Below are 24,265 nucleotides of genomic sequence, written 5' to 3'. Positions count from 1 at the left end.
TAATAACACAAATATACGCCTCATACTAAAAAGCCTCTGTGTTTCAAGTTACACGGTTTTCAAGTTTACGTAGTACGAACTGACCCTTCCACCTACTCCCCGTCAATGGCGAAGCCAAGGGGGAATTTCATGGTTCGACCGTCCTCCCTTCCAGAGCATTTGATCGACAATTTTTCAAATGATAGGATGCATTCCTTCAGCAGTAGGGTTGAAATGCTTCGTCCCCATGTGAAATTTCGGTTTAAGAGAGCTCGGGATGTGTAGCCTTAAGGGGTTATATACCTTCTTGGTCGAGAAAAATGAGGGAAGTTTGAATTTCTTTTTAAGTGCATAGCACCATTTTCATTGTATCAAAGTGGTATTTTTCTGAAAGTACAGTTTATCAACAACAAAAAATACGTTTGATTTTGAGATATACCAATTATTACTGGAGTAATGGTCGTTTCCCCGAAACACTATTTTTTTGCAGAGGCTTGCGGTGTTCCTGATAGAGACTCAGCGAGTCAACCGAAATCAAAAACTCATATTATTTCATTAGTTTAGAAGTGTGCCGGGTCCTTGAACGATCGCTTTTATAAGTACTTTGTTTTCAGTGCAAACGGGAACGTTTTTCCCAAAAAATGCACCTTTTGAGCGCCAAAAATTGCATTAAAATTTTTTTTGCGGCAAAATGTAACTGTATGTTTCAAAAAGCGATCGTTCAAGGACTGGCGAATTTTATAACGAAAATTTAAAAAAAAGATGAAGGAAATCGGTTCAGTAGTTTGCCTGCAATCAGGATCACGGCAAAGTCATTTTTCGGAAAACACTATTCCGAGATAATCGCGTGTAAAGTTTCAAGTTTAGCTTATGCGGCCGTGGCGAGGCGCGCTGCGAATCGCTCTAACTTTCTTCCTATTGCTCAGATCTTTATGAAAATTTGTGAAAATGTTCTCAAGATGTTGTATTTGAAGATAATGCCATAAAATTTTTTTCGGTTTTTTGAAAACCAAAAAGGTATATAACCCCTTGAAGTGGTCAAAGTTTCATTTATATGAACGACGAAACAATGGTGTTATAATATGAAATTAGCAAAATGTAATGCATGAAACTTCGAGATCTGGTGTAGTTCCAAAAAATACCAGAAAAATCGACTTTCTGCCTTCCACTTCGAAAACCTAATGACTCTACGAACCATCCATTGCTAAGACATTTGGCATTAATAACTTTTTCGAAATCAAACACTTTCTGTTTTTTTTTCGGTCAAAAGAGTAAAGCTTTAACCGCTTTGAGGCACAACTTCCGAAGTCCGATTGCAAAAGCTAAGTTAATCTTTTAGATCTTTGCCAGGGACTTGTAATCCAGAATCTCTCAGTACGGGCGGAGAAAATAAAGACCGCCGAACTCAGGAATGTTGCTAGATTGAATTTATAAACAAGTTATACTGAAATCCCGAAGAAAAACAATTTCCTTTCCCAAATTTTTCGCCCTTATTTTTATAGCTTTTTATTTTTTGGCTTTGAAAAAAAAACTCGCTCTTTTGTTGCTGGTTCCGTGGAAAACAAGGCGTCTAGTATCAGCACTTCCTTCTGGCGAAGGAATGTCGGGGAAATATATGTTTGGGAATGCAATTTTGTGACTGCACCTCTGGAGACGTGTCCTGCAACCGCCACTCGATGTTGGTGTTGGATAGACGGCACTTATTTTCGGCGTATTTTCAGCGTCGGTGCCACAGGCTTCGGCAGACACCGGAGCCGAGAGCTTTGGCTTCGGAAAACATTAGTCTCAGTAAGAAATAATATTAACATAGTGAGTATCGTTTTGACTCAAACTTAGAACAGTCTCAAACTTCGAACACTTTGGAATAAAAACCACATTTTTATAGCTAGAGTAATCAAAAGTATGATTATTATATATCAGTTCGTTCCTTGGAATTAGGGTGGTCGGTATTACTGGCTTTTCGAAAAACCGGTATTTCGGTATTCATAAAAATGAAAACCGGTAAAACCGGTAAAAAACCGGAATTTTTATTTTTTTCGGATTAATACAAATCAGGGGTGACTCATGGTCTTTAAACCTACTTTTTCAACTGCAAAATTCTTAAAATCATAGTTTGGGGAAGTAATGATGATTTCCGCGAAAAAAAACGCAAGTCACTCTCTCTGTACTATTAAAAAATACAACTGAAAAATAATCAAAGGGTGTGGAACGTCTCCGTTAGTGGTTTTCTTCGGCCGGTTTTCTGCCACAGTCTTATGCACAAACCTGCCGAAGACGTTTCCTACATAAATTTGGATTTGATTTTTTTTTGCTTAGCGTCTCAGGTTGCATCTATGTATGGACGTGTCGCTGCATGATTATGTTTATAAGTATCTATGCTTCATTACGATCCAGATTTTTTTTTTTGTAAAATTAGGACCACTGCGACACTTGTTTTGATTTCTTGTGGTATACGATCCAGATACAACACTGAATAACAGTACACTAAGGTTGCTGTTTACGCGGCTTTTTTACGCGGATTCCGGAATTTACGCGTTTTTTTACGCGGATTCCGGAATTTACGCGGTTTTTTACGGGTTTTTTTTTACGCGGCATGTATCCCCCGCGTAAAAAGCGATTCTAGTGTATTTGAAAAACTCCAATGAATGAATCAAGTGATATGATTACAAGGAAAATAATTTCAAAACTCATGGAATAATAAAAAAACATACAGATTTTTATTTGAATTTTTTTTCACATCGCAAAGCTCAGTTTCAAATTAGTGAATAACTTTAAAGTTCGTAGAAAAACAATATTTGAAACTGTTGAGAAGAGTATATGCATGAAGTAAAAAAAAAAGAAATCACGATCAGACCAGAACTTACTTTTTACGAATCCGAATGAATCGAATGTAATAGGGTAAGGAACGGCTTAAGCAGTAGCGCCTATTTTAATCAGTCGAAGAAAACAGGCCTCAAACTCCTGCATTTTGATCAATATCGACAATTTTAATGATGGAAACGAAAACTTTGATTGTCTAGCTGCCTTACGAATATAAGTAATACCGTTAATCACAAAAAAATCTGTGAACAATTGCAATTGAAACAAATCGACATATATTGCAGCCATTCAGGAGCCACTTCGGGTGCTGAAAAAAAACGCCTGCAAAACAGATGGAAACTGCTTAAAATAGGTTCGGGGTGATTGGAATAGTGTCCCTCGGTTCGTAACTTTAATTGATTATTGTTAAAGTTTGCTAGCTTAGTTTAACAATCTGAAAACAAGTTCTGATAGAGAAAACGATAGCGAACAGATTGATATACTACTGTTTGAGTTTCACTCAATACATTTCGAGTATTTCGTCTGAATACACAGGCGGTTCCTAAAGCTGCTTAAAATATGTTCCCTACCCTACTTCTTTATTCTGTTCGATGCTCAACAAGTTTGTAACTGAAATAGAAATAAATATTTGGAATATGAGGTTGCTAAAAAATATATAAAAATACAGAAAATGATAGAAAAAGCAACTTTTACACGAGTGAGGCCGGGTACATTCAGCTAGTTGCTAATAAAGCCCGCTGCGGTACGGGCGATGAAGCTTTGATCATGCTACAGCTATTTAAATTTTGCAGTAATTTTTAGGATGAAATTCTTCATTGGTGGATTATTTCATCCTGTAAATACTTTGTAATAACAAAAAATAAATTCCTTATCCAAATTTATATTTGTTCATTATTTTTTTAGTTTTACTTTTAAAAAGCACAAAATGAATAATGACTTGCGTATTTTCGCTGACATGATTGTGGTTACTGCCTCAAACTATGATTTTCATAATTTGTAGTTGAAATGGTAGGTTCAAAACCCACGCGTTGCCTCTGTGAGTATGAGTGTGTAAAGAGATTAGCTGTTCTACTTAAACAATGAATGTTTTGCTTTATTGATATGAAGTTTTTTGACATATTATCGATACACACAAACACATCGTCTGAATCCGAACAGATTGTTAGAAAATAACAAAAGTTGATGCATAGTAGATGCATTTACCCTTAGTAAATTAATATTCAATGTTGCTTTTTTCTAAATGTATTTATTATACAAGGTGTTAGGGAGCTCACATAAAATCCTTCAAGGGGCGATAGAGGACCATGTTTGATGAAGAAAAAATCCTCCTACGTATATGGCCAAAAGTCAACTACTGCAGAGCTGTTCACTATTTTCGGTTTTCGGTTATGTTTGCCTTTAACGACAAGAAAATTGTGAATTTTTGAGACACTATCAATTACGAAATTTTCTGAGCTCTTCAAGGGAACCAACAGAACTGAGCCAGCTATCATACTTCTTGTGATAGACCTCATTGAAGGTGAACATAACCGAAAACTAGAAGAAGAGAATAACTCTTCAGTAGTTAAACTTTAGCCATATGCGCAGAAGGATTTTTTTCATCAAATAGGGTGCTTTATTACCCCTCAAAGGATTTGATTGAAGTGAGCTACCTAACACCCTGTATACATCGTCATGTGATTTGTAACGCCTGCCTAAGTGAGTAGCATTCATTAGCCTAACAATGATTTATAAATATTGTGACAAGTTTGTTTTTCAATTTAAAGAAAAATACCGAAAATACCGGTTTTTTCGCCTCGCCAATACCGGTATTTCGGTACTGAAAAAATATCGGTTTTACCGGTTTTACCGGTTTTTGTTTTACCAGTAAAAACTGATGCTACGTCTTCAACCCTCCAAAGTGAAAAAACGCTTCCTCACCCCGCGCCTACTTTTTGGACAAACTTTTGAACCTCGTTCTACTCATCATGATACTAAGTTGTATGCTGGCCATCTTGAACTTATCTGAATTGTTTACAAACGACTGTAGCTATCATAACCTTGGTGTTACTTAGAGCGTATGAATAAGTCACAAATTGTTCTACGAAGAATAAAAACTTCCACTGATTTTATTATAACTCTAAAGTGATTCTCGTATATAAATTTAATATGGGCGGTGACAGTGAAGGTATGTTAAGTATATTAATACCGGTAATGTGTTGTATAGGTTGAAGAAATTGCATCGAAACAAGGCCATACACGTGTTTTTCAGTTCCTGTTGCTTTACAAAATTTTCGCAAACAGGGTTTTTTGTTTGGGTTCCTAGCAAGTCCCAGCAAAAATTCACCCACCATTAAAAAGGTTTTGTGTTTCTGATTAAGTACCACGAAGAAAATCTGCCCCATCCTCACCCATTCGTAACTGCGATCAATGTGAAGTTGGAACATTCAGATTTGCTGAATTTTTTTAATGAATATCGATTGTAAAAATTTGATTAGTTTTTTATATTGTGTGATAATTTGCCGAGTTTCCTTAAGAAATACCCTATTCGGGTTGATTACGCACTCTAACATTCGATTGATAGAAGGTTTCTGTTTCTGGAGGAAAAACTTGAAGAAACTCTCAAATATTACCACAAGAGATAAAAACAATGATCGCAGTGGTCCAAATCTTACAAAAAATCCTCAAATGTCCTCCAAAAAACACTCGATCTTTATTATGTCAACTGAGTCGCTTCAAAAGTTAGTTTAAACAAAAATTGACAGCTTCGCAAAACGTACAAATTCGTTGAACCCAACCATAAAATTGTATAGTTGGTCAGAAGCTTCGCATTCATGTCGTCCAAGCAAAGCATTGCTTGCAGTGATCGATTGCGTCTCTTTGGCAATACGCTAATGCTAAGAGAAAATGTACCATTGGATGAGTTGTGTTAGGCAGCTCCCAATGGGAACTTTCCATGACTCGAGGATCTGCTGGGAGCACTGCGGTTTCCAACATTATGAAGAGCAAATCAGACGATCCTTTCAAAGCGAATGATATATAAGACGCTTAAAGAGCACAAAAGTATACACAAGAACAAGTTCTTACTATATGTTGAAGCTTTTTTTTTAATTCCAGGGTAATAGCAAAGAAAAGTTCTTATATCACTGCTAGGGGATCTAACTTGATGAAATCTTGTTAATAATAAGTTTTTATGACTAAAAATATAGCTAATTAGAGATAAAACCACTTTACGACGCATTTGCTATCTGAAAACTCATTTGAATAATTTTGGCCAGGTTTTTGTTTAGACGAATTCTTGTTTGAGATTTTCATCATGATCAGGTGCACAGTGCACTGTCGAAATTGAATCGAGATTTTCCGGGTCATCATCCGGTCCGCTACCAATTCCGGAACGCTTCAATCCGGTTTCAATTCGAAATGAAATCTTTCTTCTAAAATTCCGTTCTGAGCTCTACCCAGCCTGAATTTAATCACTACTGTCACTATAGAATTGCTCTGGTTCGTGCCTTGATTGTAAAGTATGAAACAAAAATCTCAAAAATAAACACTCAATTCAGTTTTCTGTCAGCTTAAAATCGCTTGAAACCCTCCAGCAGCACCCATTCGAGCGCTCCCGATTCATCCACTTCTCAAACCATCTTGAGAATGGTTCAGAAAAACGTCAAAACGTGCTCAACATCATATTCCTCGGGCCAAAAGTCACATCAAACATTCCACCATCATCGAAGGAAGTGATATGGCACATAATAACACCATGTCTTCTCAACAGTGTGCCGGCTTTTACTAATTTGACGAAGATGGTCACTTCATGACGGCCATACTGTACACACGTGAGGCTGATATGTATCGAGTCAGGCAGTGCCAAAGGCGTCAGAAAAAAGCACCCCAACAAACACGAACATTTTTCCATCACCCGACAGTGCTATCGGTAACTTTCCTGATTAATGATTCATGAAAACAAAATTATTAATCAAATGAAATTACTCTGGAAGGTGAAGCCAACATACCGGTAGACAAACACCGAAGCTCAATGATAGCGTGGCCAGTCACGAAAGAAAAAAGTAATGGAATCTCGTATAACAGCCGAGGAAAACAACAGCCAAGGTCAAGTTTTCAACATTTGCTCGTTTTCGTTCCGTTTTTAGTGACAGTCAGAAAAAGCCTCTGAAGTGGAAAGTCCTCCGGCATTTGTGAGCGAATCGCACACTTGATTGGTTAGGTTCGAGCGTGGGCGGCTGTAATGTAGCGCCGAAATCACCATCCAAATTGCTGGGTATTGGGAAAATGTCAGTCGAAATTCGAGTGATGGAAGAGATGGGAATTAAATTGTCCTCCACCTTCACTGCATAAATGGAAGCCAACAGCGAGCGATCCAGCGCCCTGTGGAAGAGTGCCAACTGGAGTTGGCAGAACAGTAAACAACCCGTCTACTGTATGCTATTATGAGTTGGAGTCGTGCTTGTCTAGATTGATTGCTTTGTGTATGTGAAAAAGTAACTAGGAATCTAGATAGTCTCTGCGGACTAAATTAAATTTTATCAATCTTTTTCCTATAGGTACACTTCTAAATTTTGAAACAGACTTGCGTACATACCATCTTTGTGACATTTTTCTTAGATTGACTCAACCGAAAAACACAGGAAAGAAATAAATGGTACAGTATAGTCAGCTCGCAACGAAATCAATTCCTCCATGGAATTTATTTAAAATTGATTTGCTTCTAAATTAGAGATAAATAAATTAAAAAATCAACAAGGAATCACTGTCGTATCGTGTGTCACTTGTGCCAGACATGCAAGAGCAAACAACAATCTCTGAATCAAACCAATTTAAATAAATACAGACATACTAAACAAACAGCTTGAGGTGTTTTCGTACAGCTCGGAAAAACTCACCATTCCGCTCAGCGGAAAGAGACACTAGAATTCGTTTATGTCCTTTTTTTTTCTTTCGGAAGCCTCTAGCGAAATTATTTCAACTTAGTTGCTATGGTCATGCTACGCTACGAACAAATCTGCACTCCGTTCTGTTGCCGCTGTTGCTGCATGCTGCATCTAGCCTTTTTCCCGGAAGCTCAATGAAGAGAAAAATTGCTTTCCACTTTATTTTGTTTGCTGCTGCAGCTGCCGTGGCCGTTTATTTTTCCGTGCTCCTAGGCGAGCACGTGAAATGTTCCAAACGAGTGGAAGCTAGTCTGTCGGTGTCGGTTCTTCACCGAACCGATACAACCGACGGTTGATTGGTCGGTTAGTTTCATGCCATGCCGTGACGGTCGATGATAGTCCACTGACCGGAACTGGAAATTTTGTCACGTTGCTGTGTTTTTCGCCTCCTTATGCTACTATCTAAAGTGATTTCAATCTGATTCTATGAATTTGCAACGTAACCTCTTCGGTTGCAAAAGTATTGCTAGTTCCAAACAAATCCATACCTGTGCAAGGGTTCGAAAATTGGATTACGTTTCAACTGGGGGGAAGCAATTTCGCAATGTCTCTAAGAATAGTATCAGGTTTTGAAGTCTGCTGAAAAATCAAATCATTTGCCAAAGGAAAAAATCAAAAGAACTCTTCTAGGATTTCTACTGCAGAGCTTGGAGAATCACCTTTCCCTTTATGCAAACACCAGAGAGTTTCATTCTGTTGAGATTTACTCTTTGAGATCACATTCAACTGTCGATAACGTTTTCGATATCATGTTTCAGGAATGCAGTGAACTACTCTCTGAAGGTTTTGTAATAACGTCAATCTAGATGGCTACCGAATGTCTTCATCATATCAGTACTTGAAATACTACACACTACAAACTACAATTAAATTCAACCGAAAAGGATCGTTACTTAGTCACACGTTTATTAAGATGGGGTAGGGGAAGGAGGGTTAAACCAAAAAATAAAAGAATGTAAGAAATCTGCCAAAACAAAATACGTGGTGACTGGTAGGGAGCGTGGGAGCTCCTTTTGTGTGAGTGGTACGATTGGACATGTGACAACGATATGACACGCAAAACGGAACAGCCAGTTGCAGCTGCGAACAGGGCCTTCTACGGACCACGTATTCGAATATGGTCGTGTAGTTTGCAAACTCACACAAAAATAGCGCTGTATAGGACGCTGATCTTTCCGGTGGCCCTTTACAGACATGAAACATGGACGCGAAAGGAAACTGACGAGTGCTCGGAGTTTTAGAGCGTAAAGCTCAGGGATCGATACTCGTCGGTAAATCGGAAGATGGAGTGTGGTACAGACGCATGAATCACGAGTTGTATCAGGTATACAAACATACCAATATAGTGGCATGTTCAGTGGGATTGACATGAAACCAAAATGCTTGACAAGAGAGCCGCCAAACGAAGAGGCCGTCGACTCCGTGGTAGGCCTCGCACTCGGTGGATGTGCGCGGTTGAATGCATCTTATTCTGCTGGTGTACGATGTGATTGGAGAACTGCTATCCAAGATATAAGAGGCTAGACATCTCTAACTCGTTTTTCCCTAGATCGCGCACGATGGAGGAGTACTACGACGTCGTAGTAAAGCTGTTTGCATAAGGTGAGCGATCCGGCGACGTATTCCGATGGGTGAAAACTCACGGGGTGAAGCGGAATTTCATCTACACCAGCATCCGTCGGTACCAGGAGACGGGCTCGGTCAGGAATCGTGCGAGATCCGAGCAGTCGCGTTCGGCGAGGTTGCTAGTAGCCATCAAGGTGGTGATGGAGCGTGTTCGTCGAAAAATGAACCTCTTGGTCCGAGAGACCGCTGCTAACCTGGATGTTTCGATCAGACCTGGCTACACTATAATGATTTAGCAGAGCTGCATGCCACCGCGGGTGGACGTGTGGCGATCGTCGTGGACGTACAATACAGGTGTGACCACTGACAGTACCTAACAGTCCCGGACCAGCAGCGGGAGGTCGTCTAGGAGTGGCGAGGGTCGAACCAAAGACAGTCGACTACTCGCAAAAGCCACAAGTACCCGGAAGCACCTCTGACGGAGCGAATAGAGCCGTTCCCATCACCCATTACTCCACAATGGACAAGGATAGCGGTGGCATCCAGCGTAGAAGAAGGCGGAGACGGATGCGGCGAAGCCTGGAGGTGGAAAATCGGCGAATCCGTCCGAGTCCACACCACACATTTCAGTAGACGGTCCCTTGCTAGTCAAGGCGGTCGAGGATGCATCGACACGCGGCCAAGAAGGGCGGCGTTGTCTGAAAAACTCGACGCCATAACCGAGTTTTCGGCGAATAGGCGGAATATCGCTGGCGACCTGAATCAGGGCCTCCTCCTGCTTCGGAGCAGCATTAAAGAAGCCAGAAAGGAGCACGAAGAACTCGTAGCTCGGGTGAAGGCGGCCGAGAAAGCGGACAGGACCAGGAGGGCGACTGCATCCAAAGAGGTGCAGACAGACGCCCTCTCGTTCGCGGCGGTTTGCTCTACGGGGCAGATCGCTAAGCAAACGAGGCAGTGGTGAAGGCTACGGGTAACCCTTGGACTACCGTAGAGGGTAGCAAGCGTCGGGAAGGTGCAACGCGCCAAGATGGCGGAGCTGCCACAGGACCGAAAAAGGTAAAAAAGGCGCGGAGTAGGGGGGATGCCCTCATACTCAAGACGACCCGTCCAGTACTCTGCAGTCTTGAAGAAGACGAGGGGGGAGACCCAGCTCAAGGAACTGGAGGCGGATGTGCGGAGTATCCGCCGATCTCGTACTGGCGAGATGATACATAAGCTCCGGAAAGACGCCAAGAACAAGCGGGCTACCTACAAAACGGTAGCCGAAAAGGTGCGGGCACTCACCTCAGAGGTGACCCTCCAGCTTAAAAACCTGGACCTTGCCCTCAAAGCAAAGTGTGGGATGGAGGTGGTTAAGAAGTCGATCCGCCTCCGCAAAAGTCCGGCGGGGACCCAGATAGCTACCTTCCGACTACCGTTGGCGGACGTTAACCTGACGCTAAAGAAAGTAAGTTGTAGGTCGGCTGGTCTGTATGCCCTCTGAGCATACTACAGCAACCGGACATTTGCTTCCGGTGCTTTGAGGGAGGACATATGTCCTGGTGCTGCAAGGGGCCCGATAGGAGCCAGTTGTGCAGGTGATGTGGAGGTGCAGGCCATAAAGCGAAGGACTGTGGGGAGTCTCCAAAGTGTATGGTATGTTCCGGGAAACGGGACGCCAAACACTTTATGGGAGACTTCAGGTACCCAGCCGGCTGCGAAACCACCGGTGTAAGGGTGGCACAACTGAACCTGAACCATTGCTTCGTGGCCCAGCAGCTGCTACACCAAGCAGCCACTGAGTCGTTGTCGGACATCGCCATCATATCGGACCCCTACCGCATCCCTCCCGGAAACGGTAACTGGGTTGCGGATAAGTCCAGATTGGCGGCCATATGTACGACGAGCAAGTTCCCGATTCAGGAGGTTGTTGCAACCTCAGATCTTGTTGGAGGCTTTGGCAAAGCTCAACCTAGACCTGGCCAACGTTGGGAACAAAAGTACCTATAGCAAAAATGGTGCGGAGTCGACCATTGACGTGACGTTTTCCAGCCCAGGACTGATCAAGAACTGGAGGGTAGACGATGGCTACACTAGTAGCGACCACCAGCCGGTCTGCTATAGTGTAGACAACAACGAGGGGCGACAAGCGACGGGTAGAGCCAACACTCCGACCGAGGGAGCTACGTAGCCGCAAGGCTACAGAGTCCGCTTTGATAAGCGAACGGTCGTGGGTTCGAATTTTAGTAGAATCAGACCATTTGGTTGTCAAAGGACTTTAACACGGGTTTATCCTCAGGCTTTTCACTCCAAACCCTTCCTTCAAGCTGAATTCTATGGTACCCCTGCTGACTATATTTCCTCTACAGGGAATTGTAATTGGCGATATTGACACGGGGAACGAGGTTCCGATATGACTCCTTCCTCATGACATAATAAGTCCCTCTTAAATTAACCTGATCAGAGAGGAACGTAAGGTGTAGCCTCAGTTCAGAGAATTATAATTGGCAATATTGGTAGGATAGAAAGAGGCTCGGTATAGTAGAGCAGTAAGCTTGAAACGAAAGAGTAAACTCTCACACACAAGCGCGGATATAAATGAAAAGCGTATCATTCACTTCAATAATGATACTGCCAATAATATGAAGTGGCGTACAGAAAACACCTGGGCATTATCACAATAGATCAAATCTTTCTGGTCGCAGTGATGAGTCCACACGAGAAAAAAAAAACACTCCGACCGTCCGCGGGTGGAAGACATCGCACTTCGATCTCGAGATAATCGAAGAGGCAATGCGAAGAGAGCGCGAGGGAGGCAGGCGTGTGACGCCACCATGCCTAGGAATCGCCAACCTAGGAATAGGAAGCCACCGGTTTACTGGTGGACGGACGCGATAGCCGACATTCGCAGTGCATGCCTCCGTGCAAGACGGACGCTGCATCGTGCGCGAAACGAAGAAGAGAGGACAGAGTGCCGCGCAGCATTCGGTTCTGCAAGAATGATGCTAATGAGTGCGATAAAGGCTATCAAGAGGGTCTGCTTCGATTAACTATTGTCAATTTCGTTTTCGCGGTGTAGCTATACTCGAACTAAACTTTAGACACCGTAAATATTTTATTTCACTTTTTGGACTACACTTTTTCTGTCCCGGACTACACCCGAAAAAAGCAGAGTGTACTGTAAGGAGTTACCAACACATTCACACGTATGTCTCAAAACTGGTTTGTTTTGGTTCTCGTCCCACGTGGTAGTGTCAGGTAAATTTTTTTTCAGCACAATTGCGAGATGGAAATATGAAATGGAAACGAGACAAAATGACGATGGCGATAATGACCAAAACAAAACAAATTGACAGCTATCCTTATTATTACGCATACCAATGCAACTACACTGAAGATGTGTAGTCCGGAAAAGTGTAGCTACACCACGAAAACGAATTCGACATAATGTGAGTGTTAACATGAATCCGTGGGGTGACGCCTACAGGATCGTAATGGTCAAAACTGATCGTTCACCAGCGATGCTGGAGCTTATCATTGAGGGACTCTTTCCGCGTCACGAGCCAAGCCCTTGGCCTCCGGCGGTCCAGTCTCACGTCCGACGTTCCAGTATCTCAGACATAGACCAAGGATGGTCGGCCAATCAGCGCTCACGGATTGGATGGACATCCAATCCGTGAGCGACGACAGCCGTGTCGAGGTTGAGGAGGAGGCAAGGGTTACGAATGAGGAACTCATCTTGATCGCCAAATCCCTAAAGGTGAGCAAGGCACCGGGACCGGATGGTATACCTAACCTGGCAATCAGGCTGGCGATAAAAACGGCCCCCGGGCTGTTCAAGGCAGTCATGCAGAGGTGCCTATATGACTGTATCTTTCCGGACAAGTGGAAGCGGCAGAGACTGGTCTTACTGACGAAGGCTGGAAAACCGCCAGGGAACCCATCGACATATAGGCCCATCTGCCTGCTGGACACTGCGGGCAAGGTACTTGAGAGAATTATCCTTATCAGACTGGTGAGGTACCGTGGGTGTACACGGTCTTCCGTCACCAAGACAGCGGAGGTAGCACTCCAACGCAAGAGAAGGGGCATACGCTATTGCGCAATCGTCCCCCTCGACGTGAAGAATGCGTTTAACAGCGCCAGTTGGGACTCAATAGCGCTCGCGCTCAGGAGCATCCATGTACCGGTGTCGCTGTACAAGATTCTGGAAAATTACTTCCAGAATCGAGTACTTGTTTACTACACGGAGGAGGGTCAGAAGTTCGTCCCAATCACCGCAGGAGTTCCGCAAGGTTCTATCCTAGGTTCGGTGTTGTGGAATGTCACGTCATAGTGTTGAAACTCAACTTCCCTGTAGGGGTTGTAATCGTCGACTTTATAGACGACATAACGCTGAAGGTTTACGGTGAGTCGATCGAGGAGGTCAAGTTGACGGCCGCGCACTGAGTACGCAAGGTTGAGGACTGGATGCGCTCTAGGAAACTGGAGCTTGCGCATCATAAGACGGAGGTCACGGTTGTGAACAACCGTAAATCGGAGCAACAGGCGGTGGTCAGAGTCGGAGACTGCACCATCACCTCATGGCGATTTCTGGGGCTCTTGGGGGTTTTGGTGAACGATTAGCTCACGTATGGGAGTCACGTCGACTATGCCTGTAAAAGGCCCTCATCGGCTATTGCAGTAGTATCTCTTATAATGTCTAATATAGACCGTTCCGATAATTATAAATACACTTACGATCAACCGTCATTTCAAATAACGTGCAGTATTCAACCAAACGTTGGCTGCGTCCTGTTGTTTACATCCAAAAGAAACAGATGCTGTCATTTTTTCTAACATTTAGTGCGATATTTTGAAAATGCGTGGCCTTTCTCCCGAGCAAAGAAAGCGAATTGTGCACAAATGGGGCACCGTGAGTGGTCTTTCTATAAGAAAATTAACCAGAGAAGGAGGTAAAGGTGTCGGAGCAGTTCAAACCGCATTGCGGAAGTATTGTGAAGGGTGCACATTTACTGATGCCCCAAGACGTGGTAGAAAACCCGGGCCTGTTGATCCAATAATGGAAAAAAAGGTTAAGGAATACTACAAGCGGCATCCTTCAGTATCAGTGTGAGATGTGGCGAGAAAGCTTGGAACCTCGGCGAGTAACGTTATGCGTGCCAAGGGAAGAATGGGTCTGCAGACCCGTCGGAAGCAGAAGCAGCCAAAATGAAATCCAAAACAAGCTGAATCTGTGAAACCGAGAGCTCGGAAGCTTTATGACAAACTTCTGACCAAAAAAATGGGGTGTGTTATCATGGATGACGAAACCTACATAAAACTGGACTATAAGACGCTGCAAGGACCGAAATTTTATACATCACCGAAGGGAAAGGAAGTCCCTGGACCAGTGAAAGCCATTAAAACCGAAAAATTCGGCAAGAAGGTAATGGTTTGGCAGGCCAATTGTGACTGTGGGAAAATATCTCGTCCATTCATTACGAATGACACAATGAATGGTAAGATTTACGTGAAAGAGTGTTTGCAGAAAAGGTTGTTACCCATGGTTAAGCAGCATAACAATCCCCCAATCTTTTGGCCCGATCTTGCTTCCTGCCATTACTCTAAGGATGCACGAGGGTGGTATAAAACAAATAATGTCACATGTGTCCCAAAGGAGATGAATCCTCCAAACTGCCCTGAAATTCGCCCTATTGAAACTTTTTGGGCTTTGACCAAGGCAAAGCTGAAGAGATATGTCAAACCAGCGGACAATGTTGAAAAATTTAAAATTTAAAATTTAAAGATTGGCTTAAAGTGGTAAAAATGGTCGGAGAACAGACTGTGCAAAAGCTTATGAGTAGTGTTAAGAGAAAAGTTAGAGAACTCGCGTATCCTATGAAAAATAATCCCAACTTGAATTGAAACTGGAAAGAAAACACTTATTAGAAATTACTTATTGGGGGAGGTGTGCTAGTTGCAGTTAAAACCAACCTTCAATGCAACTCGATATCGTTACCAGACTGCAACCACCTCGAGCAAGTTACTGTACGCATCAAACTGCAAACTCGTTCAGTATATATATATGCTGCATCTACCTACGACCAAACTCTATTGTCAATTTGTACTTGGCCCACGCCGCAGCAATCCGTAGCATCTGTGATCAGCTAGACAGCTGACATTGTTATGGCACTAGGAGACTACAACCTTCCACACCTTAGATGGCAGTACGACGGCGACCTAAACGGATACCTACCCATTAACGGATCGTCTGAACAGGAACTGGCTCTCACTGAATCATTGCTGTCACATGGGCTGCAACAGATAAATTCACTTAGTAACTCAAGTGGACGGTTGCTTGACTTGGCCTTCGTCAATGTACCAGATGATGTGGAAATAGTTGAACCCCCTAATCCATTGTTGCCAGCCGATGTGCATCACAAACCGTTCGTCTTGCTGCTCGATGCTCTCAGTGTAGTGTCAGAGGAGTTAGAACAACAGACTTCGATGCTGAACTTCAAACGCTGCGATTTTGATGCCCTAAACAACGCTATTGCTTCCATAGACTGGCGGCAGTGCTTAGTTGGTGATTCTGTTGATTTGAACGTGGAAACCTTTTATGATAAGCTGCTCGAAATAGTTGATGTACACGTTCCTCGAACACGCTCCATACCCGACTTGTCAACGCGAAAACCATGGTGGACCACTGAGCTTCGCCGTTCGAGGAATTCTCTCCGCAAAATAAGAAAACGGTACTTCAAGTCGAAATCCACGGTCGATCTCCACTTCCTCCGAAGCATGGAAACTGCGTACAAAAACCTTCTTGCTGAAACCTATAGGTCGTACATACAAAACGTTCAAGAGAGTTTAAAGCAAAATTCGGCCGCTTTTTGGAAATACGTCAAGTCATTGAAGGCGAGTGCAAAGATACCCTATAATATGGAATTTAATGGAAAATTTTCAAATTCAACAACCGAAGTGGCCAATCTATTTGCCGAGTTTTTTTCAGACCGTCTACACCACAACGACGCCCTTGTTGTTTCCGGGTTGTTTCCACCGTGTATCAACGTACGAAATGAATCTTACTCAAATCATGTTCTCAAATACCGAAGTTCAAAAAGAGTTCGAAGAAGTTTCCGTTACCAAAGGGGCTGGCGTCGACGGCCTACCACCATTGTTCCTGAGACATTGTGCTTCTTCACTGGCCTTTCCCGTTGCTTATCTCTTCAACCAATCGCTCTCAGAAAGGACTTTCCCAGCGATTTGGAAATCTGCCAGAATCATATCGATACACAAACCAGGCAGTACCCACCGTGTTGAAAATTACCGTGGAATATCGATTTTATGTACGCTCGGAAAGGTTTTCGAGTCTATAGTCCAATCAATAGTTAAAAGAGCTGCACGTCCATTGATATCGGAGTACCAACATGGTTTTGTACAACCTAGATCAACGACGACAAATTTAATGTGTTACACAAACCTCCTGTCCAAGGAAATCGAGAATAAACACCAGGTTGACTCAATCTACGTCGACTTCTCAAAAGCATTTGATGTTGTGCCGCACATTTACGCCATTGAAAAATTGAAGTATATGGGATTTCCAGAACACATTACCGACTAGCTACAGTCATATCTTACTAACCGCAAAGCATCGGTAAGTGTCAACTCGGTTTGTTCCAAAGAATTTGTCATCACATCTGGTGTACCACAGGGAAGTGTACTAAGCCCGCTCATTTTAATTCTGTTTGTGAATGACGTGTGCTCCCGACTGAAATCTGCCAAACAAATGTTTGCCGATGACCTCAAATTGTACAGAATTATTGCTTTCCCTGTGGACTGTCTCGCGCTTCAAGACGATGTAAACGAAATATTAGCTTAGTGCAATGAGAATGGCATGAGAATCAATGCCACAAAATGCAGAGTGATTTCATTCACCCGTCGGCAGAACGCAATACATCACCCGTATTGTATCGGTGACAACGCGCTCGAACGTGTCGATACTATTCGAGATTTGGGAGTAACTATCGACTCTAAACTGCGCTTTAACGAGCATATTTCAATCACAGTAGCCAAGGCTTATGCGGTGCTTGGCTTTATTCGAAGATTAACACTTCATTTTACGGACGTGTATACACTGAAAACGCTATTCTGCTCCTTAGTCCGTAGCATCCTTGAATACGCTGTTCCCATCTGGGCACCGTACCAGCTTGTGCATACTTTGAAACTAGAGCGGACACAGAAGCTATTTATTCGGTATGCCCTACGACAACTACCATGGAATGATCCCGTCAACCTGCCTGACTACCCTTCCCGTTGCATGCTCATTAGCATGGAAACTTTAACAGCTCGTCGTCTCAAACTGCAACGAATGTTCGTGTTCGACATCATAGAAGGAAATATTGACTGTCCTGAACTGTTACAACAAATTAACTTCAACGTGCCCCAGCGTGCTCTTCGTAGTTTTCCTGTCATTAATGTACCGTTTCACAGAACAAATTACGGACGTAATAGCCCTTACGACTCCTGTCTTAGGGCATTCAATGACGTTAGTAGTGTCCATGAGTTTGGAATGTCTAAAACTACTTTTAACACTAGAATAAGATAATTTAAGATCATAGTCTGTACGATTTTATATCGAAGACCATAAGACAAATACAAATGCAAATTGTCTATAATTCATAATAAAATGACCCGAAAAATCTGTATTTTTTGTTTTATTCAAGAAAGAAGATGTATTAATAATTTTCGGAACAGTCTATAGCTTAGCGGTTTATGGCAGCAAGCGAAGACTTCTTGCCAGCGTGATTTCGTCCATAATTAGGTATGGTGGGCCAGTGTGGTCCAGAGTGATGGGTACTAACAGTTACCGCGGTAAACTGGAAAGTACTTACGGGGTCATGCGCCTGAGAGTTGCGAGTGCGCATCGTACGGTGTCATACGATGCAATCTGTGTCTTATCCGACATGATGCCTATCAGCATCGCCATCAAGGAGGACAGAGAGTGTTTCGACCAACGTGACACAAGGGGCATACGAGGTACCAGAAGGTACCAGAAGGTCATTCTCGATGCTCCGCTAGCAGCGGGAATAGTCTAACTCCACAAAGGGCAGATGGACGCACCAACTTATACCGGAGATATCCGGCTGGGTCGGGAGGCGACATGGTGTAGTAAACTTCCACCTGACACAGATCCTGTCAGGCCATGGTTGCTTCAGGCAATAACTGCACAGGTTCGGACACGCGGGATCCCCCATGTGTTAGAAGTGCGTGGAGGAGGAGGAGACTGCTGAGCATGTCTTCTTCGTATGCCCCCGTTTCGTAAGAGTAAGGAGCGACATGATGGCCGTGAGCGGGCCTGGCACTACTCCGGACAATCTAGTCTGGAGGATGTGCGACGACCCGGACATCTAGAGCGCGGCTTGTGCGGCTGCCTCCCAGATTGTCCTGGAGCTGCAACGTGTGTGGCGGGTCAACCACCAACACGCCAGTGGTAGCTAACTACCAGTTTCTAGGTATTTATCTAGAAGGTTATAAGAGTAAGGACGGTGCATCACGTACAAAAGCCACTCCCCGACGTAATACTTAACCGTCGGAGTAGATGTAGGTGTTTGGGAGAGTGTAACTACCCCAGCATCTCTCCCCTAGCGAAATGCCGATGGACCAGGTACGTACCGCGTGCGGTTCTTCTGAGATAAGTTTCAAGCTCGTCATACAGCACATACAGCGCTTCTAGGTTCTGTCAAAAAAATGAGAAATGAGTCTTATTAGAATTTGACTCTGAAAAGAATATCTTGTAGGGTAAGGAACGGCTCAACAGTGGCGCCTGTTTTAATCAGTTGCAGAAAACAGGCCTCAAACTCTTGCTTTTTGGTCAATATCGACAATTTCAATGATGGAAACGAAAACGAAAGCTGTCTTACGAATATAAAAAATACAGAGGAATCTGTGAACAAACATCATTCGAAAAAAATCGACCTATATTGCAGCCATTCAGGAGCCACTTCGGGTGCTGCAAAAAACGCTTGCAAAATAGACGGAAACTGCTTAAATCAGGCTCGTGGTGATTGGAATAGTGTCCCTCGATTGGTAACTTTAATTGATGATTGTTAAAGTTTGCCAACTTAGTTTTACAATCTTAAAACAAGTTCTGACAAAGAAAACGAAAAAGAACAGACTGATATACTACTGTTTGAATTGGGTCCTAAAGCTATACCAGTTTTTATATATCATTTGAATAAGCCGCGTTTTCTGAGCGAAACGTGATTTTTAAAAAATGTTTATCGTTTTCCTTTGATTTTTAAATGAAGAGTAAAAAAACTGCTCGAAAGGTCTAAGTTGACGTTTCGCCCATATACGGTATATGAGAGAACTGTCATTTAAGGCATTTCGAGCAGTTTTTCATTTTTCATTTAAAAATCGAAGAAAAACGATAAACTTTTTTTAAAATCACGTTTTGCTCAGAAAATTGCACTCTTTCAGCTGATATATAAAAATTAAAAAACCGTTTTAAACTTTAGGACCCAACTTCACCCAACACATTTCGAGTATTTCGTCTGAATACACAGACGGTTCCTAAAGCCTTTTAGAATATGTTCTCTACTCTATTCTCATTCTTTTAACACAAACTTAAAGTATTTTTGAACTTATTGAACACCCTGTAAATTACAGCTACGCGCTTGTATATGGTTCTCCGAGGTATATACAGCCAAGAGCCGCAATGCTTGTGTTAGAGGGACTACACTCGCTGCATTTATATCTAGCGATAATGGCGGATAGTGCACGTAGCCCATTTTGAAGTCTACTGTTGGTTAGGTAATTTTCGATCGCAGCAATGCACAGTGGTCTAAACTCACAAAATCGTGATCGTTTTAGATTTGACTGTGAAATATTGATTTTATGTACCCAGTGTCTTTAGCAACTTTATTCCATAAAACGAGGCCTTTCTTTTGGCTTTTTGGGTTTTTTGATCAATCCTCCTAGTAGTTAGATATAAAAACTATTTTTTCTAATTTTCAAACTACTAGATTGCTTTCTTCAGCAAAGTTGTAAAATCTATAAAAAGAAAATCTATAAAAAAAAGAATTGCTGAACGCTGTATTCTTCTATCTGTACGTCTGATATGACGAAATAGAGTTTTACGAGGAACACTACTCAAAATTAGTTTTTTGTCCATAACTTTTTCTGTAGATGTCGAAACAATTCAAGATGTTCTAAGATTTTGTTCGTTCTGCTAAACCTCGTATTTTTGTAGAATATATTGGTTTGATATTTTCATTTGTTGTAAAGATATTTCTAGTTTTTTGCTGAAAATAGCCATATTTTGTTGTTCACGTGGCCTTGTTATATGGAATAAACTTGTTGAAGACACTGGGTACATAAAATCAATATTTTAAGTCAAATCTGAAACGGTCACGATTTTTCGAGTTTAGACCACTGTGCAATGGAGTGAAAACATAAAAATGTTGCAACGTATCATAGGAACTTAAATAAACAATTCTGTTTATTTTGAGACGCGCATGCGCACGACAAAACTTAAATAACAAAACGCCCATTGTTTGTTGAAGTTACTATGCTACGTTACATCGTTGTTATATTTTCTGCCCTGTTACTGCGATTAGAGATTACCTGACCTACAGTCGACGTCAAAATGGGCTGCGTGCACTATCCGCCGTTACCGCTCGTGGAAAGCAGGATTGGTGCAACGTTCGGGTTCATTTCAGTTCCCTTTACTTACACCACACATTTGCAGAATCTCTCCCATAGGCCATCGCATGGTGACGTCACGGAGCTGAGTTTGACAGATACTCGTAACTTTATCTTCGGCCTATGCAGTTTTGGTCTCGATTTTAACAAAACATTTCAATAGTGACCAAAATGCCCTTTAAATGTTGTGTGTGCCAGTACACCAAGAATAATCATAAATTGAGTAGAATTTCCACTACGAATGGGGTTGCTCTACCAGAAAAAAACACAAGTCCAAAACGCATACAAAATGACGACTGTCTGTCAAAAAAGTTAGGTTAAAAAGATTTGGTGCGATGGTTTATAGCGTCCCAGATGTCCAATTGGGTTTAAAAGTTTTACATGGTTTCCTGATTTCCATATATCAACTAAAAGAGTGCAATTTTCTGATCAAAACATGATCTTTAAAAAATGTTTATCGTTGTCCTTCGGTTTTTAAAAGAAGAATGAAAAACAGTTTTTCGTCCATTAACCGTACATGGTCTTTAGAACCCAATTGGAAACGCCACTATTTTGTTTACTAGCTCATTTTACTGTTTATCATTTGGAAATAAAAAACTTCAGACCATCGCACGGAGACGGCACGCATCTGAGTTTTATAGATACTGATTCCTTTGTTCACCTTCGGGGGATGATGTTTCGTTCTCGATTTCAGCTCATCAATTCGATTGTGTTCAAAATGCCAATTAAATGTTGTGTGATTTCTTAAAACAATTATAAATTGCCACTACGCATACGAATACTCCTCCAGAAAAAAGCACAAATCCAAACTTGAACAAGGTTAAGTTTAGTAAAGCGGGCAATGTATGTAGTTTCGCAGGAATGCGAAGATGAACGGAAATAGAAGGTGTTACTAGAATTAGAAAAAAATTTCCCTCGTCCAGACGGGACTCGAACCCGCAATCTCCGTTGTCTCCGGCAAGGTGTTTTGGCCAATTAAACTACTGGGTAAGGGTAACTCTTCCTGAGACCAATGTCGAATTACCCTCTACTATTGTGTTCCCGCATCTCAGCACGCCGCGATGAAACTGCACACACTGCCCTGTGGAAGTTTATTTCTGTCAACTGAGAGAGTGGTCTTTTTACGCACACTATGTATAATGACTTATTATATCTACAGCGGCGCAAGCGATGAGACACGTCAGTTGGTAGCCAACTCCCATGGAAGGCGTATCACGGAAGAGCTCCGTTGTGCTAATTTCACTTTACAAACTAATTTCATTTTTTGTCATATTGACTTACATTTTAAGTTTAGTAAAGCGGGCAATGTATGTAGTTTCGCGGGAATGCGAAGATGAACGGGAATAGAAGGTGTGACTAGAATTAGAAAAAATTTACGCTTTACTAAACTTAAAATGTAAGTCAATATGACAAAAAATGAAATTAGTTCGTAAAGTTGAACAAGGTTGCCATTATCTGTCAAAAAGTGAGGTTGAAAGAATTCGGGGCAAAGGTCTATTACGCTGCGACCACAATTGCCAGATGATGATTGCCAAATCATTAGAAACAAATGCATGGGTCCTTTCTGGGGTTAACAAGACGATGTTAAGGAAGCACAAATCTTGAGAAGGAAGAAAATAGTATATCCGAAACTTAAAATCCTCTTGGTTGCCAATTCGATGAGTCTGTGTTTTTCAACAAAGGCTTACATCCGTTTGCAAAAAAGCAAATGTGCGTGTTCTTCTCTAACGCAGTTGTGCAAATGTGCGTGATCTTCTCTAACTCAGTTTTATCGTCCAAAAGTCCACAATCAGCTACACATGAGAGGGGAGTTAAAAAAAGGCCAAAATATGAACGTGGTTCAGGAACGACCCCAAGTGACTGTACATTGGATATGCTATATTATGGGATCTACTGCCATGACCAATTTCATACAACTGAGAGGTGCATTTGCTGGGGCAAAACTTACTTAAAAATATAATTACCTGTTATAAGTTATGAACTATGAGAGCATATTTTTTAACCTTACGAAGCCAAATCCCAATGCGTAAAATTTTTCTCGATATCAGTTGTCATTTTAGCAAAAATTACAGAAAGGAACAAAACACTGAGATCATTGGGGCACAAAACGAATACTTTGCGGCAGGACAAACGCTAAAGCACACTCGATAAAATATTAAAGCACGCGTAAGGGAGGAAAAACAATTTCTATGCAGTAATGTTCGCTTTTCGTACATGAACTCTTGGCTTGGTACTCACTGAAAACAGGCCCGAAGATGTTGGTGTTGAACTGCAAGCGGCCAATGTGCTTCCGTAGTTGAATTGCGTCTGGTAGGTGCTGCTGGAGAGAATTTTCTTGTGTGCTGATGCATGGGCTCGATAGGCACTGACACTAAGTTTCATCGTTGATCAATGATTTCCGCTGCGGCGAGACTTCACTCACTTTGGCTGGCGGCCGGTGCGATGTGGCCCTTTTTCGGGGATGCTCTGGAAACAGCAATTGATGCACTACACGTGTCACGACGACACACACTATTATTCAACATTCCCGAAAGGCGCTTCCCTAGCAGTCGCAATTTTCAGGACCTCCGTTGGTGGACGCTTGCCAAGTATTTGCGCTCTGAAATTAAATAATTCAAGAAAAAATAATAGCTAGAGTGAAGGCATGAAAGGGTAATTGATGTTAATTTGCTATATGAGGCTGGTCAATTATTGATTATACTAAGTAATGGAATTAATTACTCTCTATTTTATTGGCGGTGATAGATAGCATCATGGTGAAAACGCTATCAATTATGCCATAGCACTTAATCTCAAAGAAAGTGATGAAACAAGATTCTAGATTAGTAACATTTCCTAAAATGGTTTTGGTCACCTGATAGATATATCAGGTTCAGGTGGTTCACAAAAAATAGAGTTAATTGTCCCCTTAGTCCTCATCAAGTATTCTGGCGATTTTTTTCAAGAACTTTGAATTTATGTCACAAACGAAAACACATTCCTGCTGTCATTTGAAGTTGTGGATCACGCAAACTAAAGCTTCTGCATACCTCACCAAAGCCAAATTAGCACGCAAGTTATGTTTTGCAGTGGTGCTTGTAATGGAAAAATGAAATTATAGAAAAATCATGTGAGCATGTAATTCAATTATGTCGAGCTTACATGCTGCTAGGTGCCAACAATCGCATTAGCCCACCGGAGATTTTATCGGCCTACAATCTGAGATTATTTTTCAGCTGGACGAGCACATTTGTTCATCCAATTTGCTGTTCTGCAATTATAAAACTCGCCTTTATTTCAACAATTGTTTTATTGTTTACTCATTCTTTGTT

The 24,265-nt window shown here is 42.0% G+C and overlaps 2 protein-coding genes across 12 annotated transcripts in view; one reads left to right on the top strand and one right to left on the bottom strand.

Annotated features, from left to right (window-relative positions):
- The window catches only part of LOC129726695 (60S ribosomal protein L36), a 548,226-nt gene that overhangs the window by 123,755 nt on the left and 400,206 nt on the right, over positions 1-24,265 (top strand). The gene's annotated exons all lie outside the window — the stretch shown is intronic.
- Positions 1-24,265, bottom strand: part of LOC129726683 (uncharacterized) — a 446,412-nt gene that overhangs the window by 189,632 nt on the left and 232,515 nt on the right. For 9 of the 11 annotated variants that reach the window (XM_055683651.1, XM_055683660.1, XM_055683658.1 and 6 more), the window contains one exon: positions 23,193-23,553. In XM_055683651.1, the coding sequence (XP_055539626.1) occupies positions 23,193-23,336 (144 nt within the window). In that variant the 5' untranslated portion in view covers positions 23,337-23,553. Of the gene's footprint in view, positions 1-23,192; positions 23,554-24,265 lie in introns of those variants that run through there. The other 2 variants (XM_055683661.1, XM_055683656.1) reach the window with 2 other exon arrangements.

The sequence above is a fragment of the Wyeomyia smithii genome, chromosome 3, assembly GCF_029784165.1.
Source record: "Wyeomyia smithii strain HCP4-BCI-WySm-NY-G18 chromosome 3, ASM2978416v1, whole genome shotgun sequence".
In the NCBI taxonomy this organism is placed as follows: domain Eukaryota; kingdom Metazoa; phylum Arthropoda; class Insecta; order Diptera; family Culicidae; genus Wyeomyia; species Wyeomyia smithii.
Note: the sequence above shows the minus strand (reverse complement) of the source record. Positions and strands in the feature narration are given on the sequence as shown.